The sequence below is a fragment of the Loxodonta africana genome, chromosome 2 (assembly GCF_030014295.1).
Source record: "Loxodonta africana isolate mLoxAfr1 chromosome 2, mLoxAfr1.hap2, whole genome shotgun sequence".
NCBI lineage: Eukaryota > Metazoa > Chordata > Mammalia > Proboscidea > Elephantidae > Loxodonta > Loxodonta africana.
In genome coordinates this window covers 84,845,076-84,862,787 of record NC_087343.1, presented here as the reverse complement: position 1 = coordinate 84,862,787, position 17,712 = coordinate 84,845,076, and the positions used below count along the sequence as shown (strand labels likewise).

At 40.2% G+C, this 17,712-nt stretch overlaps 1 protein-coding gene across 1 annotated transcript in view; it reads right to left on the bottom strand.

Moving 5' to 3' along the window:
* The window catches only part of THBS4 (thrombospondin 4), a 48,961-nt gene that overhangs the window by 13,427 nt on the left and 17,822 nt on the right, over window positions 1–17,712 (bottom strand). The window contains exons 3-10 of the mRNA XM_064279695.1: window positions 15,685–15,932; window positions 12,427–12,535; window positions 11,677–11,759; window positions 11,297–11,348; window positions 10,869–11,080; window positions 9,088–9,225; window positions 6,269–6,337; window positions 2,217–2,369 (exon numbers count right to left, since the gene is read on the bottom strand). Of these exons, the coding sequence (XP_064135765.1) occupies window positions 2,217–2,369; window positions 6,269–6,337; window positions 9,088–9,225; window positions 10,869–11,080; window positions 11,297–11,348; window positions 11,677–11,759; window positions 12,427–12,535; window positions 15,685–15,932 (1,064 nt within the window). The remainder of the gene's footprint in view (window positions 1–2,216; window positions 2,370–6,268; window positions 6,338–9,087; window positions 9,226–10,868; window positions 11,081–11,296; window positions 11,349–11,676; window positions 11,760–12,426; window positions 12,536–15,684; window positions 15,933–17,712) is intronic.

Genomic DNA, 17,712 nt, shown 5'->3' with positions numbered 1-17,712 from the left:
TGAATGGAAAACCCATCAGAGGCTTGGGAAGCAGAGCCTGGCGGGAGGCAGACAGCGGACAAGGACCTCTGCTCATATGGGTCCATCTCCAGAGTCCCCAGAGGGATGGCCTGGTACCCATCCTTGTTGGGTGGGATTTTAAAACTATTTAATTGTACCTGAGTATCAAATAGTTCAAAATGTACAAAGTACAAAGGGATATGTAGTGAAAACTTCCCTTCTCAGCCCTGCTGTCTTGGCTCCGGCAATCAATTCTCAGGTATACATGCTTTCAAAGATATTCTAGGCATAGCCAAGTGAATACACAGACATTCTTTTCTTCCTTTTGTTTTTTTACACAATTGGTGGTACATACATACATACTATGTGGTTCTTTGCTTTTTTTTTTTTTTTTTTTAGTTAACATTATAGCTTGGACATCTCCCACCTAAGGAAGGTGGCAGAAGGGCACATGGAGGGGGGAGTCGAAGGGGAGGGGATGTTGACCTGTGAAAGGAGGTGAAAGGAGAGAGGAGGGAAAAGGTCTGAGAAACAGAGGCAGGGCCAAGGGAAAACAAATCTTACAAGAGGATGTTAAATTTCTTGGCCTCTCTAATCAAAATAAGGTGCTTTCAGAGCAGTGACTGCCCATCCAAATCATCTGTGCTCTCCTGCAGAGGACTTACAAGGCAGGATGCCAAAGACATCCCTCCCCATAATTATCCCCGCTGGCCGCCATTGCTTCAGCAGGGCCTGTAGAGGGCCTGGAAAGCTCAGCCATGAGATACAGCCTTTGATTCATTTTAATGAGGAAAAAATTTCCTCTAGGAACGAAGACTTTTTAATGAGCCATTTTCTGGCAGGTTAAATTATTTTAGTAGTCACATGAAGTTTATTAATCCCTTACCATCTGTCGTTAGGCCTTATTACAAATTCAAAAACATATTAAGAATCCCATCACCCACCACCCCAGGGAAGACGACAATTTATTCACAGAAAACAGGGATTTGTGTATATTTGCTTCTCAATGACTTTTTTTTTCTCCTTAATAAAGATGCCTAATTTATGAGAATTAGGGAAATTATTGGGATTTTATTCCCGCCTCTTACACAGCTCCTTCCTTCATCCTGACCTGTTATAGAATATCTGGATTGCCAGGGATAGCCAATGTTGTTATATCTATTTCTTTTTCAATTTTTTTTTTTTTTTCCTCTTTGAGAAGTGATATGCTCATTGTAGAAAATTTTGCAGGCACACACATAATGAAGGCTAAGTTTAAAGTATAAAGCAGAGGGTACAAGTCTCCTAGAATCCATCCTGCCACCCAGAGGTGATCACTGTGAGCCTATGAATTGTAGACTCCTGTGCTGAGGGCCTGGTTCCCAGGGAAGGGAGGAGACGAGAAGGGAGGAGGAGTTAAGAGGCTGAAGTCTGCTGATTTCTCAGTGTCTTTTTTTTTTTTTAGAATCCAAGAGGACTCTGGAGCCTGGGATTTGGAGAATAGATGTAAGGAATAACCGCTTCACCCCCTGCACAAAGGGCCCACTAACATACCCGATGTAAGACCCATATCAGGCCAATATGGCTCTCCTCCCAGCCTCTTTCTCCCCATACCTCCTCCCCAGATAGGGCTCTGGGGCTAGGAAATGCATAAGAAAGGTGCTCACTTGCTGAGTTGAATGGCCCTCATCCACTCCTAGTTCACCTGTGGCAGACAGATAGTTTCTCTCTGAGTGCTTATGACAGCCCCCTACCTCTCCACTGTGACCTGCCTCCAATAGTATTAGGCTAGATTTTTAAACTGGAAGTCTTAACGGTGAGGCTAGTTAAAAATGACAGCACATATGGCTAGTAAGTCGTACAAAGAAGTAGACAGGACAGGAGAAGGAGGGAAAGGAGGGAGGGAGGATCCTTCACCTCCTTGCTGCTCACTTCTTGGATTTTTTTCTCAAAAGGTTCTTGGGAGCTGGGGTTCCACCTGGAAAAATCATCATTGAGGTGTTCAAGTGGGGTGTTAATTCATGACCAAGAGGGAAAGAAGAGGCAGCTGATGACTAGATGTACTTCAGATTGCTCCTCCAAACTCAGGTGACCTGTCACTGTTACATTCTGTGTTCATTTTGACCGCCATGTTTTCATTTTCAGTACTGTTACCCTGAGATAAGTGGGAACTGGTGAGGGGTCGGTGTTTATAATGGAAAAGGAAAAACGATAAAGCAAGTAAGCAAACAACTTACCACACATGTCACATCCCCCTGCTTCTCTTCAACGCACTGTGCATTCACACTGCAAGGGTTCAGTTCTGGATTTCTGCAGCTTCTTTCTGCTTTGCATCCTCTTGTCTGATCACCAGTGTATCCTGACTTACAAGGCCCACAGCGATAAGATCCCTGCAAGGAGCAATGATAAGATGATGGGCCAAGCACTCAAAACAGTGAGTAAAGGTACTGTTCTTGTGTTTATTTTGATATGTACTAGATAATTCCAGGATTAAGTGAGATCCACGCTTTCCTCCCTGTTCATTGTATATCTTATAAAATCGTGTGAATATTGGTTGAAAACACTATCAGAGTGGAAGCTGCAACAGTCCATGTAGACCATGAAGGAATAGAAAGGAAAGCAGAAGAAGGCTAGATGGCGAACTTTTACTTGCCAGCTCCATTGTGGGGGCCATAAGGAGAAAGGGCCAAAATCTGCAATGAGTCCTAGGAGGTAGAGTGAGAGGGTTTACTCCGGGGACAAGGGCAATGATTTGATTAAAAAGCAAGTGTTTTTTAAAAGGAAATTTTTAATATTCATTTGGCTCCTTATAGTTAAGTGATAAAGGATCAGATACACACGGAAGTGTTGTTGGCCAGCGTTGAGAATTGTTGTAGAGGTGGCTGCTGTGGAAGAAACTTAGCAGATGAGCTGTCAGCCCCATGGTGGTTACACTTTTAGGGCCAGGATGATTCTTTTATTTATTTTTTAAAACAGTTTCATGGAGATAAAATTTATATACATAAAGTTCACTGTTTAAAGCATACTACCCAATGATTTTAGTCACTGATGACCTCTTAAATGCCACGTCTAAAGGATGGTTTCCAATGATCTTCCTTGATCTATCAACCTCATCCTACATTTGTCAGCTTTCTCCTCTTCTTGGTTTCTGCTCCTTTTCCTTTTCCTCCTCCCTCATTTTGGGGTTCCCAGGATTTCTATCCACTGCCTATCTTTCTTTTCCCTGGTTGGCTTCAGTTATTACCTTTATGCCAATGTCTCCTGACATTGCTTTCTCCTGAGCTCCAGACCCATGAATTCTACTGCCTGCTAGGAGTTTCCACTTATATGTCCCACAGGTGCCTGTCTCCCTGGATAGCCACACCATCTCTCCAGCCACCCAATCTAAGAGCCATCCTTGGTCCTTCTTGTTCCTTCACTGTACCCCCCTCACACACTTTTGAATTAATCATCAAATACTGACAATTTACATCTTAAAAACTCCCCCAGCCCACCCACCACCCTAGCTCATCCCCACTACCATGATCATTACTCATCCATTGTCCCTGGTCTTCTGGTTTCCCACAATAGGCTCCTAATTGGTCTGCCTCTAGCTATCTTGCCTTCCTCAAATCCATTGTCCACAAGACTTTTAGGGAAACCTGGCTGAGATGAAAAGTTAACCCTGTTGTTCCCTTGCTTAAAACCTTTCCCTTTGACTTTCCATAGTCCATGCAGCCTCTCTCAACTGGTCCCCTAAGAGAAGTAAGCACTAAAGCCTGGTCTAAAGCATCCTTTTTATGTAATGAATTTACATAAATTATAAATTAATGGATTCATCATGTACCATCTTCTGGAGAATTGAGAACATAGTATCTCAAAATAATTTTCTGTAGCACTTAATTCTTTCCAGGAACCCCTGCTGAAAGAGTTTGGGAGAGCCCCAAAGGTCTTAAGGTGATATCTACCATAAGGAAGTTCCCCAAGGACACAGATTTTTGTTTTGTTCATGCTCAATTTCCAGAGCCTAGAACAGTGCCTGGCTCAGAATAAGTACTCAATAAACATATAAGGAATGAAGGAAGGAATTCAAGAGCTTTCAAGCTTGACTGTACAGCACCATTTATTTTCACCTTTTACACTACATATTACACTTTAGCAACAACACTAAACTGTTCTAGTTTTGCTGAACATGCCATATTGATCTTCGTATCATTTGCCTGTGAGCAAATAAGAGGGAAGACTATGGTTTATTCATTTTTATATTGCTAGGTGCCTAGCTCAGAGCTTGGCACAAAGAAGCCATTTACTGTTCACAGAACTGAATTATGCTGAATAATTTTGTGAGAAAGAATGAAAACAGAAGGCATCATGTTAGGACTTTCATATGAGTCATTTATTCTTCTCTATTTAGAAATCACCTCTTAGGACCACCACAGACAGTTGTGCAGGTTGTACACTGCCCTTCTATAGACTGCAACATAAATGCAGCCCCTTCCACTTGTTCAGTGCATTATCTGCACAACAGTTTGTGGTCATCTTGCCTCACACATAGAGGTCATAAGAGACCTCATCCCTGTTCTAAAGGCCCTAAGGGACAACTCTAAGTACTAAATCTACTTAGCTTTTATTAACTGTTTTTATCTGCTGCTTTACATTCATTGCAATTACTTTCTTTTGCATTAAGAAACAATAAAAAAAACGAAAACCAGTTGCCGTTGGGTCTAACCTCTGACTCACGGTAACTCCATATGCGTCAGAGTAGAACTGTGCTCCACAGGACTTTCAACGGCTGATTTTTCAGAAGTAGATCACCAGGTCTTTGTTTTGAGGCACCTCTGTGTGGGCTCAAATTGCCACCCTTTTGGTTAAGTGAGTTCGTTAACTATATACACCGTGTAGTGACTAAGAAAAAATAAATTCCTATATACCCTAGGCAGTCCAGAGTAGTGGCTAAGAACAAGGGCTTTGAACTGGTTGGCTCTGGTTCAAACCCATGCTGAGAATCTGCATTTCTAACAAGTTCCCAGGCAATGCTAATGCAGTAGAGCAGTGGTTCTCAAAATTGAATATACCTAAGAATCACCTGGGGATCTTGTTAAATTTTGAACCAGAATTAACTGATTTGAAGCCCTGCTAATAACAGAGCCTCTGTAGCCAGACTGGAAGTCTTATGAGATGTGTGACTTTAGCCTAGCTATTTAACTTTTCTGTGCCTCAGCTTCTTCAACTATAAAATGGGGGAAGTAATAGTGCCTATTCATAGGGTTATTGTGAGTATTAAACTAAGTGGCTTGATATTTGTAAAATGCTTTTACATACAAGGAAACTAGGAACCTAGAGATTAAATAACATTCCCAGGGATATCAAACTCATACATGTAATCAATAGTTCTTTTGTTGATGGTTAATTTTGCTACAGAAACCCTGATTGTGTAGTGGTTAAGAGCTACAGCTGCTACCCAAACGATCGGCAGTCCGAATCTACCAGGGGCTCCTTGGAAACCCTATGGGGCAGTCCTACTCTGTCCTATATCGACTCGACGGCAATGGGTTTGGTTCTGGTGGTTTGGTTAACTTTGTTAACATCTTTCATCTTGCAAACAGTTGACAGGAATTTTCAGACATAAACCTACTTCTGAATATTTAAATTATAAACTCCCTAAGTGCTAAGCAGAGTCCCTGGGTGGTGCAAATGGTTAAGTGCTTGACCATCAGCCAAAAGGTTGGTGGTTTGAACCCACAGAGGCAACTTGGAAGAAACCCTTGGCAATCTGTTTCCAAAAGGTCTTAAAAATCCTGTGAAGTAGTTCTAGACTGCAGACAGGGGTTTGCCATGAGTCAGACAGCAACAAACAGCAAGTCCTACATGTTGCAACTTAATAAAAATGACTTCTGAAAAGTTTTATGAAAATAAAGAATACCATTTGGAGATCATATAGTCACCAGCAAAATGCTTATTCTGGAATACTGAACTATTAATATAAACTAATTAGCTTTTCACATTTTTTAAACACAAGGATGATAATGACATTTTATTCAATAAATACTTATCTAAGAGCTCAATGTTGCAACTTTGATAAAAAATAAAGAACTTGGTATTTACAAAATTTTACTGGCATATGAAAAATTAAATTACTTAAAAAATTTACTCATATAAAAACCTGTGTTTCAGCACAAGCTTTTATCCTTATTCCGCAAATCAAATATATTATCCCCATGTATTCTACATGTGTTTTGGGGTTATGATCTATACATCTGTTTTAATAACTGATCCTGCTTAGAGAACAGGAGCTATGAGAAATACTTACCAAAGTGTTAATACAGATAGAGTTGAGAACGCATGCTCCATTTCGACACTCATCAATATCAGTACAGATCTAGTGCAGAAAAGTTTAAGAGAAACTTTGTTAAAAAAGAAATATGAATAAACTTTCCTTTGTTGTGATATTTTTGTGTGAAGTAGAGACATACAGAATTTCAGGTAGAATGGTAATCTGAGGGTCATTTTAGTCCCTGCTTTTGTACCAGTCTGTACTCAATCCCATTTCAAAAGATAGCTGCCTATGTAGTAATTAAAGTCATTCAGAAAAGATCACTTCTACAGTTACTCTGTCCTAGAGCCATTTTAGTCAAGAAAATTCTTTCCTGCTTGGGATTCAATGTACTCCATTTATCTGAGGATTCCTATTTTTCATCAATTTTCAAAATATTTCAGCTTCCCAATCTTGTCCTGTTTTTTTCTATTCTCTTTGGAACTACCATTAGACAAACATTGGACTTTCTCATTACTATCTCCTGTTGACTCTCAACCTCTCATTCATTAACGTCTCATTCATATTTTCTACATCTTTATCTCTCTGTGCTGTATTTTGGATGATTTCCTTAGACTCATCTTCCAGTTTATGAAGTCCCTGTTAGCTGTGTCTAATCTGTCTTGCCCATATAATGAGTTTTAAATTTCAATGGTTTTATATATATATATATATACATATATATATATATTTTTTTTTTTTCCATTGATAAAGTTTTATTTGGCTTTTTTAAAAAACTTGCCTCCCCCCCCATATTGCTCTATGCTTAATCCATTTTAAATTATTTTATATTTATCACATCTCCTCATAGTAGTTTCTTCGTATAAACTGCCATTTCTGTTTATGAGGTTATCCTTAGTGGTGCTTCTTTTGCCTATGGACATTCCATTGGCCCTGCGTTTTAAAGTGTTCTTACAAACTGGTGTGGCTTTGGCTTTAGCCAGAGCCCTGGGGATTTTACTACTCCAGGGCTGGTTTTTGTGTTAATATTTTGGCTTGTGTTTCTACATCGTGTGTGTAACATAGATTTGGACCTCACAAATGTATGTGGTGAAAGCTTGAAGCTTTGATATATTGTGGACGATTTTCATTTTTGTCAACCATATCCCAAAGGTAAAGTCTAGCTTCCTTATTGTTTCTTGGGGCTAGAAAAGTTTTTCTAGTTTTGTTTTAATGGATAGGGAATTTTTTTTTTATTATTATGATAAAATGTATATAACAAAATTTGCCATTTGACTCATTTTAAACGTATAATTCAGTACCATTAATTACATGACAATGTGTACAACCATCACCACCACCTATTTCTAAAAGTTTTTCATCACCCCAAACAGAAACTCTGTACTCGTTAAACAGTAACTCTTCATTGTCCCCTCCCCCAGTCCCTGGTAACCTCTAACCTACTTTCCAACTCCATGAACTTGCAATTGGGTAACTTTTTTGAGGCTCCTCGTTTTACTCAGGGGTCTTAGGTCTTTCTAAAGGTCCAAGACTACAACTTCTGTATCCACATAGGTATTAACACTCCAGATCTCCACTTGTAGGATCTGTATTCAGCTCCCACCTCCTATGAGTTGCTGTGGGATCAGCTTCCCCTCATAGCTTTGGCTTTGAGTTTCCTCTTTGTTTCTGGAAACTACACAGTTCCCTCTATTTCTTTTGATCTTGGCAATGCATGTAAATTTGTTGTTAAATTTTAGCAAGGTGACCCTCCTCTACTTTAGTCTGCCATATTGCTGGAAATCCATCAGGAAGTGCTCTTACTAGCTTACATAAAACCAAAACCAAACCCATTACCACTGAGTCTATTTCAACTCATAGTGGCCCTATAGGACACAGTAGAACTGCCCCCTAGGGTTTCCAAGGAGCAGCTGGTGGATTCAAACTGCCAACCTTTTGGTTAGCAGCTGAGCTCTTAACCACTGCACCACCAGGGCTCCAGCTTACATAAAGCATCTTCTATTTCATTTTGTCTATTTTCCTTGGTCTAGTCTCAGATACTTTGTTTTTAGAGGAGATGAAGAAAAACTTTATGTCATTACTCTAATGGCTTCTTGTCATTCCTATATGTTTAGCTTGCCTCTCTTTTCTAGTCTAAAAAATGATGCCCTCTAGACTCCTTTGATAGGCAACTAGGAAATAACGAACCCCTTCCCTTCTTCAAAGCTAATAACTTCCCTAAGGTTGTAAAATATATTTATAGGCCGACTATTTTTAAGAGCTGAAAACATCAAAAAGAATTTCACAGTCAGTCAGTTAAATAACGACCAGGATCTAGTAGAACACTTGGAAATAAATGGAGACCGTCATGAAGTACTCAAGTGCTTTATGACAATTTATAGCTTATATAAGAATAAGGGTAGATTTCCTCAGGGTATTATTTCTATTCTTGAAATCCTCTCATCTCTAAAACAGCTACTGATTGTCAACAATGACTCCGTGAAAGTGACCTAATTTTGTAAAGCATTTGTTTACCTGATTCTCAAGTTACTTCTGCAAAAGAAAGTGTTCAGTGGCTATCAGTAAAATAAGCCTGAAATGATTCTACCTATTCAGTATTACCCCGTCTACTGTTTTTCTGGTGATACTCTATTATTCCAGTTTAACAGCTTCCTCCCATCTAGGTTTATGAACATATATCCTCATAAATGAGTTGAAAAATTGCCTAATTTGTCTGTTGTACATCCTGACATTCAATATGGTGTCGACTGCTCAAGTAGGTAAAAGGTTATACTTGAAGAGGTAGAAATCAACCGAAATTGTTCTGTCCATAATTAAGAAAAAAAAAAAACAGGAAAACTGTAACTTCAGCCCACCTGCTTGTTTGACTTGGCAAAAGTGATTCCAACACCCTGCACCACAGGCCCTGTGAATCCCACTGGGCAGGCATCACATCTGAAGCCAGGAGCCAAGTTCACACAGCGCACACCCGGGTAGCAGGGATGGTATTTGCACTGTAGATAAAAAAAAGTTCAAAGTCTTCAGCCACATGGGTAGTACACTGGCAAACTTTCATTTATCTGTTTGCATATGGTTATTATTCCACTTAATTATTAATATTATTATGTTTTGTGGAAGAGATGAGAAAAGGGAATAAAGGTTTCCAATTCCAGAGTTGTGCCTTGAGTCCCTGGCCCACACATTCTGGCTTGTGTTTCTGCATCATCTGTGTAACATAACTATTTTGCTGTATGACAGAATAATGGCACATCCATGTTGAAAGCGTCTTTAATACTAACCAGCCTACCTCCAATGTAAGATCCTTGGTATTCTAACTAAATTTTAAAATCTCTGTGAGAGGATAGTTCTCCTAAACCACATGCTATCTGTTTGTTAGTTGAATCCAAAGGCATCATTGAACCAACTACTCAAATGAAGAGGCTTCAGGAAAATAAAGCAAGGAAGCTGTTTCTTCAATAAGATTTGATCCATCAGAATTTGTCCCAGTGTTCATGCCCTATGAAGTCCATGGCTATTCCAAGGCTTCCAGAGTTCAGCAGAATGGTTATGATATTCTTTTTTTTTTTTAACCACCTCAACTAATGTAAAAAACATAACCATTTCCTGCCCTTTCAAAAAGAGGAAAATTCCAGCTTGCTGATAAAAACCAGATGTAGTACTATGAAACGTGTACAGATGTTTCTTCAATTGAGGGATTGCTAGAGACCATCTTAATTGCTTACTAGCTGGAGAAATAATCAGTGAAGTATTGGCCAGGAACCACAGGGGTCCTGTGGGTGTCAGGGTGTGCCTAGGCTCCCTGCATTCTCCTCTCATCTCCATGTCTCCTCCCAGCCGCTGTCTGGCTGAGTGGGAGGGGAAAGATGCATCCTGGTGGCAGCCTCGCTACCTGCTGTGGAGGCCGCTTTGGGACTAGACGAATGACTGGCTTAACTATGTGTCCTGGAACAATTTCCTTCTGAGGCTCTGCCGGCCAGTCAAACAGCCTGTACTTGCTGTATGTGTCTGTCTGGTTCCATCCCTGGGCACTCTTTGTTACTCACAGGTTTATAGAACCCCCTAACAGGTCTTGTTGGTGTGGGATTCCCCTCTGCTCTTCTATTTTAGGAAGCCTGAAGAAATCAGTTGTAACACTTGAAGTATACCTTTCCAACAGGGTCCCCCCCTTTTTATATTTGCAAAGGCATAGAAAGAGCAAAATTGTAACACAGACTGTACACAGAGAAGTAATCAATGCAGATGTTAAAGTGTAAAGTGGAAATCTTAGCATCCTATCAATGTGGACCAGTAGAACAGCTGGAAACACTGAGATCTCCCCATCCACGTTTCATGCTCCCTTCCTCCCACTGCTCTTGTGTTTCATGGTCTGAAAGGAAGTAGTTTTATTTTGCCTGGGGGACAACTGAAAAACCAAACCAGACCCGTTGCCGTTGAGTAGATTCTGACTCATAGTGACTCTGTAGGACAGCGTAGAATGGCCCCACAGGGTTTCCAAGGAGCGCCTGGTGGATTGGAACTGTTGACCTTTATGATTAGCAGCCATAGATAGCTCTTAACCACTATGCCACCAGGGTTTATAAGCTATAGGATGTGGAAGATACTTAGGTAGCCCCTACCTATCTAATTTAACTTTTACCTCATCAATATCAGAACAGGTGATTCCGTTTCCTGTGTAGCCCACGGGGCAGGGCCCACACTGAAAGCCATCTCTTGTATCAGTGCATTGGACGCCTCGGAAACATGAGTTTGGGCCACACCGGCGCACAGGGGATGTTGGGGATGTGGGGGGTGCTGGGGGTGCAGGGGGCACCAGTGTGTTTGGGGTTGGAGCCTGAACGCTGAGAGGACCTAGAGAAAAATAATAGTTCATAGACTTATTCGCAACCAGAAAAATATACCTGATACCAAATAAAATTTGTGTTCCGCCAAACTTCTCTTCCCTTCCCTCCAGCTCTGAGCTGACCCTCCAGAAACCGCAGTCAATGCAGCCTCACTCAAGGCACTTCATCAGTCTGTGTCCACTCACTTGACTCCGAATGAAGCAGTTACTAGAAAAGCACTTACCACAAGCCTGGCATTCAGCTATGGTGTTTCGCAAAAATGATGTTTCCTTGACCTTTAGAGATGGGAAGGGGGAATAAAAAAGACTGAAAAGAAGTACATGACATATAATGCAGAAATAAAAGAATCCATGTGTAGCTATCCATGCAACACTTCTTAGAGTAGAGCTGGAAGCAGCCTTTGATACGTTTATCACAAGCTTGTCCTCCATTTCCAGAGCCTTCTAGCAAATCTCTGGAGTAGCGGGCAGTGTGAGGCTGTCTGAGGTCTGGATCAGGTTCTTCTCCTTGCCTCTGAGAGCCTGCAACTCTATCCCACCAGCGGATACAAAGAACTGCTCTGATAAGACCGGGGCTTTTCCGATGATACGTCCTGTTTGTTACCTGTTGTCTTAGAAGATCCTTCACCTCTGCCAGTAGGTGGTTCAGTTGTGTCATTTGCCCCAAGAACTGCCGATTAAAGTCCCCTGTAGAAATAGCAAAACCTAAGGAGCATTCAATGAGCAACAGTGACTCAAGAACAAATGATTCCTCCAGAGAATCATCATGACAAGATGATTCAAAAACCCAGGGCATCTGAATTTAACTAGGGATCATCTGTCTAATTCACCTAAAAAATAATGATCCCAGTGATGATGCCCAGTTGTAACCAGTTGTCATCGAGTCAACTCCAACTCCAGGTGACCCCGCATGTCAGGGTAGAACTGTGCTCCATAGAGGTTTCAGTGGCTGATTTTGGGGAAGTAGATCACTAGGTCTTTCTTTTGAGATGCCCCTGGGTAGGCTTGAACCTTTAACCTTTGGATTAGCAGCTAAACGCTTAACTGTTTACACCACCCAGGGACTCCAGGTGCAATGAAAATATTCTCTGTCCTGGACTTTGGAACAAGAGCCTGACTTTTTTTGTAAATTTTTTCTAGCATTTTATTATAAAGATTTTCAAACATGCAGCAAAGTTGAAAGAGTTTTACAGTGAACACACCCATATATCCACTGTAGAGCCTGACTTTTGTAAATACATCCTGTTGGGTTATTCTGCTGACAGCTACCTTTTGGTGTGGGGACCCAGCCCATTTAGGGCTCTGGAGATTGTGTTGCAGAAGGGGTATAAACTTTCCTGGACCCTGCACCCACCTGTGTTTGTGGTGGCCAGTGGCTCACTCTGCTGCAGGAAGCAGTCTTGCAGGCTGGCCACCTGGATCAGTGAGCCTCTCACCACCAGCTTCAGCTCTTCCAAAAAGTCCTGGAAGAAATCGTATTCATACCACACGTTGCTGACACTGTTGAAAAGCAAGCATACTTGCATATTCTGCATACAGTTTTCATAATAGAGTAGCCTTGTATACTTGGACTCTGATGTCTTACATAATTTTGTGGGTTCACATTTTTCCTAACACCTACCAGGCCTTTGGATGGAAACAAATATGGAAATGGCAATAACCTAGGAGAATGCTGGCATTCAACTTGGCCTAGAGTTCATAAATATAGCTGAGAAAAAGGAAGGCTGTTTTTCTTCATGGTAAATGAGTTATTTCATGGCAGGAGCCACTTATGAATTACCTGGAATTTGTTTACGGAGTTTAGGCTGCAATAAAGAAGATATTGATCCCAATTTTAAAAAGTGATGTTTTTAGGATGTTTTGGCTCCAAATCTTGGAAAAACCTCTGATTTTTCTTGGGTTACAAGAACTAGTAAACAGTATATTCTATCATTATTAGGTCGTGGGAACATATGTATACATTATTGGTTAATATCACTCTTTTATTGTTAGTTGCAAAATCAATTTCCTCACCCCTTTATTTTGCAACTTACACTTATTTTTATTATAGATATACACAATTGAAAAAGTTTATATAACTGTCAACATAAAGTCATCATTCTTATTTTAGAAATGAGCATGCTAAGGATTTTCAGAAGAATTCTACTTTTTAATTTAACTAAGTTAAGATATATGCAACAGTGCGACACTTGGTTTGTAACAAATATTAACTTGGACATCAGGCTGTAAGCTCCACGGAGGCAGGGCTGTGACTGGTTTGTTCCCCATGGTCTCCCTAATGTCAAGTATGTGCCTGACACATAGCCAAGAACCAAACCAAACCCATTGCTGTCGAGTCAATTCCAACTCATAATGACCATATAGGACAGAGTAGAACTGCCCCATTGGGTTTTCAAGGCTGTAAATCTTTACGGAAGCAGATTGCTACATCTTTACATGGAGCAGCTGGTGGGTTTGAACCATCAACATTTTGGTTAGCGGCTGAGCACTTAACCACTGCCCCACCATGGCTCCTTGCCTGACACATAGTCGACTCTCATTAAATCTCTTTTGACTAATTGACTGAATGAATGAATGAGTAGGTGACTGTGACTATAGATCTGCTGTGGTCCCTGCTGATAGTATAAGGAAGTAGACCGTTTAAACCTTTTCCTCACTTATCCACTATCTCATTATCCAACATTTTGCATTTACAACAATAGAAAAAAATTTATTATCCAACTATTTTGTGCATTAATGATGTACGTCTGGCAGTAATGAACGCTGAGGTGCAAGGCAAGAGTAACACTGATGACACGGTTGTGTGTCAACTTGGCTGGGCTATGATTCTCAGTGGTTTGGCAGTTATGCAATGATGTAGTCACTCTCCATTTTGTGACCTGATGTGGTCACCCTCCATTTTTGCATAACACCGATTTTGTATAATAACCTGGTCTTTGAAATATAACCGTGTGGCTAAGTGAGGAGAGGGTATAGTTTCCAATGACCTTTTCCAGTGAGCCAGCTGATGCTTGGCTTTTAGAGATTGACTTATTTGATGGTGGTTACTAATTTCTGAAATGGTCCATGACACAATTTCTGACTGTCATTCTGATTACTTAGGCTAGTTTAGGAATTCAGAAATAAAGTTTAGCATATCTCTCTATTCATTAATTTTTTCATATATATACATATACATACATATATGTATATAACATTAAAAAATTTTTTTTTTATGTTACATACATATATATATATAACCCATTGCTGCCAAGTCTATTCTAACTCATAGCGACCCTATAGGACAGAGTAGAATTGTACCATAGGGTTTCCTAGGAGCGGCTGGTGGATTCGAACTGCTGACCTTTCGGTTAGCAGCCACATGCTTAACCACTGTACCACCAGGGCTCCATATATATATATATATATATGTGGGTTTGGTGGGTTATATATATATACACACATACACACACATATGTATATACATGTACATATGTATGTATTATGTGTGTGCGTATGTATATGTACATATATATACACACACAATCGTCTGCAAAAACAAAACAAAAAACCCTTTGGATTTCAGCTTTCTTAGAATTTCTGCTTTAAAAATGCATCCTGTTATCCAAGCACAAAATTCTAGAACAGGATTAATAGATTTTATATTAGTACTAAACCTTTTCGCCCATTCCTCATTGTAATGGAAATTATGGCCTACACCCTGCCTCTTTGTACAAAGGGCTCAGAGCAGCTTGTAACTAAAACACGTATAATGAAGCAATAAAAAAAAATGGAAAATGAGAAGTAAGAGATAGAAGACAACAATATTACTAATCCTAATGGATGAACATAGTTACCAAGGTTGGGACTGGCTTCTATAGCAGATGAAATTCAGAGAGTTATGACTAGTTACAGTGATAATTATTAGAAAGGAGAAAGGATACAGGAAACAAAGCACTTGCTAACACAAAATTCTAAAAGAAAGGAATGTGGGAACTTCTACAGCAGGTGCGATGATAGAAGGAAAACAATACTGTCAACACGGTGTAAAACAGATGACGGAGCTGATGGGATCTTTTGAGACCACATGGAACTAAGCTGGCAATTAATTCCTATTTTGTTTGTGGATGATCTGACGAGACCTGTGACAAATATTGTTCCTAGTGCTTAGCAGCTTTCAATCATTCTTCTTTATTTTCATTAAAAATAGACAACACTATAGAAGGATCGAAAATATATAAAATAGATAATCCTATTACCTACAGTAGCTATTTTTATTTTTGTTATGTCCTTTCCAATGTTACAATTGTATTCAAAGAATCTCTACTTGTCATCTAAAGCAGAAACTGAATTTTGACTTCACATTAGAATCAGTATTTAGAAAGTACTGATGCCTGGGCCTCACCCCCATAGATTCAGATCCAATTGGTCTTGGGTATAAGTCCTGTATATGTAATTTTTTTTTAAGTTCCCCAGCAGATTGTAATATGTAGCCAGAGTTAAGACCACTGACCGTAGGATGGAACAGGTTCATGACATGAACCAACCTACTTTCCTCAGCACACTACTCTCTGTTCCTTGAGCCTTGGCACTCCATCTTTCCACTTTAGAAAATGGTCTTCTTGATTCCTACCTGTGCCTTCCTCTGGAAAGTCCTCAATTCAACGGATCCAGGACTCTGAGAGAGGCCAGAAAAGGCTCTGGGGAGATTGTGAACAGAATCCACTTGGGTGCAGTCTACGTAGAGCTCTACCGAGCCAGCTCCTCGCTGCAAATTGGTCAGTCTCAGGAGAATCCTGTGCCGCCTCCCATCAGCCAGCTGCAGGTTGTTGAAAACCACCAAATGAATCTTCCCATCAGTCTTTAGGTAACGGAGGATGGCTGAAACCAAGCACAGACCAGTGAACACTGCTATATGGGCAAGACGGTGAGGAACGTACTGAACAGCCTCCTGGTCTCAAAGCTGGGTTGCTGGAAAGAATATGAGCAACTTGTTACCACAAATACGGATGTAACAACATGTTCTGCATGCCAGGCACTATTCTAGGCACTGGCAAGGTAGTTGGTGAAACCAGGCCCACTCTCTACCCTGAGGACATTTTATGTTCATAGAGAGATAGACAATAAGCAGCAAATTAAAAATAAACAATATAATTCCAGACAGTGATAAGTATGATGAGCAAGCAGAACCCCATCAGAGAGAAACTAAAATCTAAGCAGATGGTAAGCTTCTCAGGGCACAAATTCATTAATTAAGCAAGCATTTACTGAGCGCCACCATGGGTTAAAACCAAAAAAACCAAACCCAGTGCCATAGAGTCAATTGCAACTCAGAGCGACCCTATAGGACAGAGTAGAACTGCCCCATAGAGTTTCCAAGGAGTGCCTGGTGGATTTGAACTGCTGACCCTTTGGTTAGCAGCCGTAGCACTTCGCCACTACACCACCAGGGTTTCCGGATGCTGTCCTTAGTTGCTTTAAATACTTAACTTCTACTCATTGCACCCCTATAAGATTGGAATCACTGTAGATGAGGAAAGTGAAGTTCAGATAGGTAAAGGAACTTTCTTGAGGGCAGAGTAAGCGGCAGGACTGGAATTTGAACTTGAGTGTGCATGGCCTCAAAGCCAGTGTTGGTTTATTTCATGACTAAAAGAATACTAGGCATGGTAGGCCCTTTGTAAGCATATGTTGAACTGAGTGTAATCTGTCATATTTTCCCATAGTAACCCGTCCCAAAATTTATAAATGCTTAGTTAGAAAATAAAAGGCACAAACCATATCCGTGGTTGCAAAAGAAGGACTAAGATGGAGATCCAATATCGTATTTTCTGTTTTTTTTTTTTTTCTATGCAGGTAACTCTCTATGCATGTAAATTCCTAAGCTCGCTAAATGAAAATTCATGCAGATTTTAAAATTTTGCTTTTCTGCCTTTTTATTGTTATTGTCCTGAATACATTGGACCCTGCGTTAAAATCTCATCTTGGATGTAGCCCTTTGTGAATGAAGACCACTGGCTGAGGTTTGCTATAAAGACCAAAGTGATTTGCTCCCAAAGTCTAAGTAAGTGCACCAATAACACGTCCAGGTTTACACACAGGTGCCGCTCACACTCCCAAATTCATCACCAGAAACAATTCCAGCAACAAGGAAGGAAAGTTGATTGCAAGTGTTCTTGGACAACTGAGGTAGGAAGCACGTCGTTGTAGCTCCAAAGGTCTAACAGTCTTTGGCTGCCCTGGGTTGGAAAGACTTCACATATCATTGGCAGGACTTTTCTGGAGGGCAGTTGAGCGGTCGGTATCAGAACCTTAAATATGTACAGATCCCATGGCCCAGCAATGCTACTTGTAGGAACTGAAATCAAGGAAATTTTTTTAAAAAGTAAATACATATGGATAAGAATCTTTATTACATAAATATTTACTATAACAAATATTTTTCACAATATATATGTCTAAAAAGAGAGGGATGGCTACTTAAATTACGCTGTAATCATAAAATATAAATAAAAAATGTAAAAATATTAAAACCTTAATAAGGCATTACCGGTATTTGGTTACGCAAAAAACGAAGTTATGAATCAGTACAGTTTTATTCAGGAATAAAAGTGTGTGTGTGTATGCACACACAAATATGTACATATTGTATGCATGTATA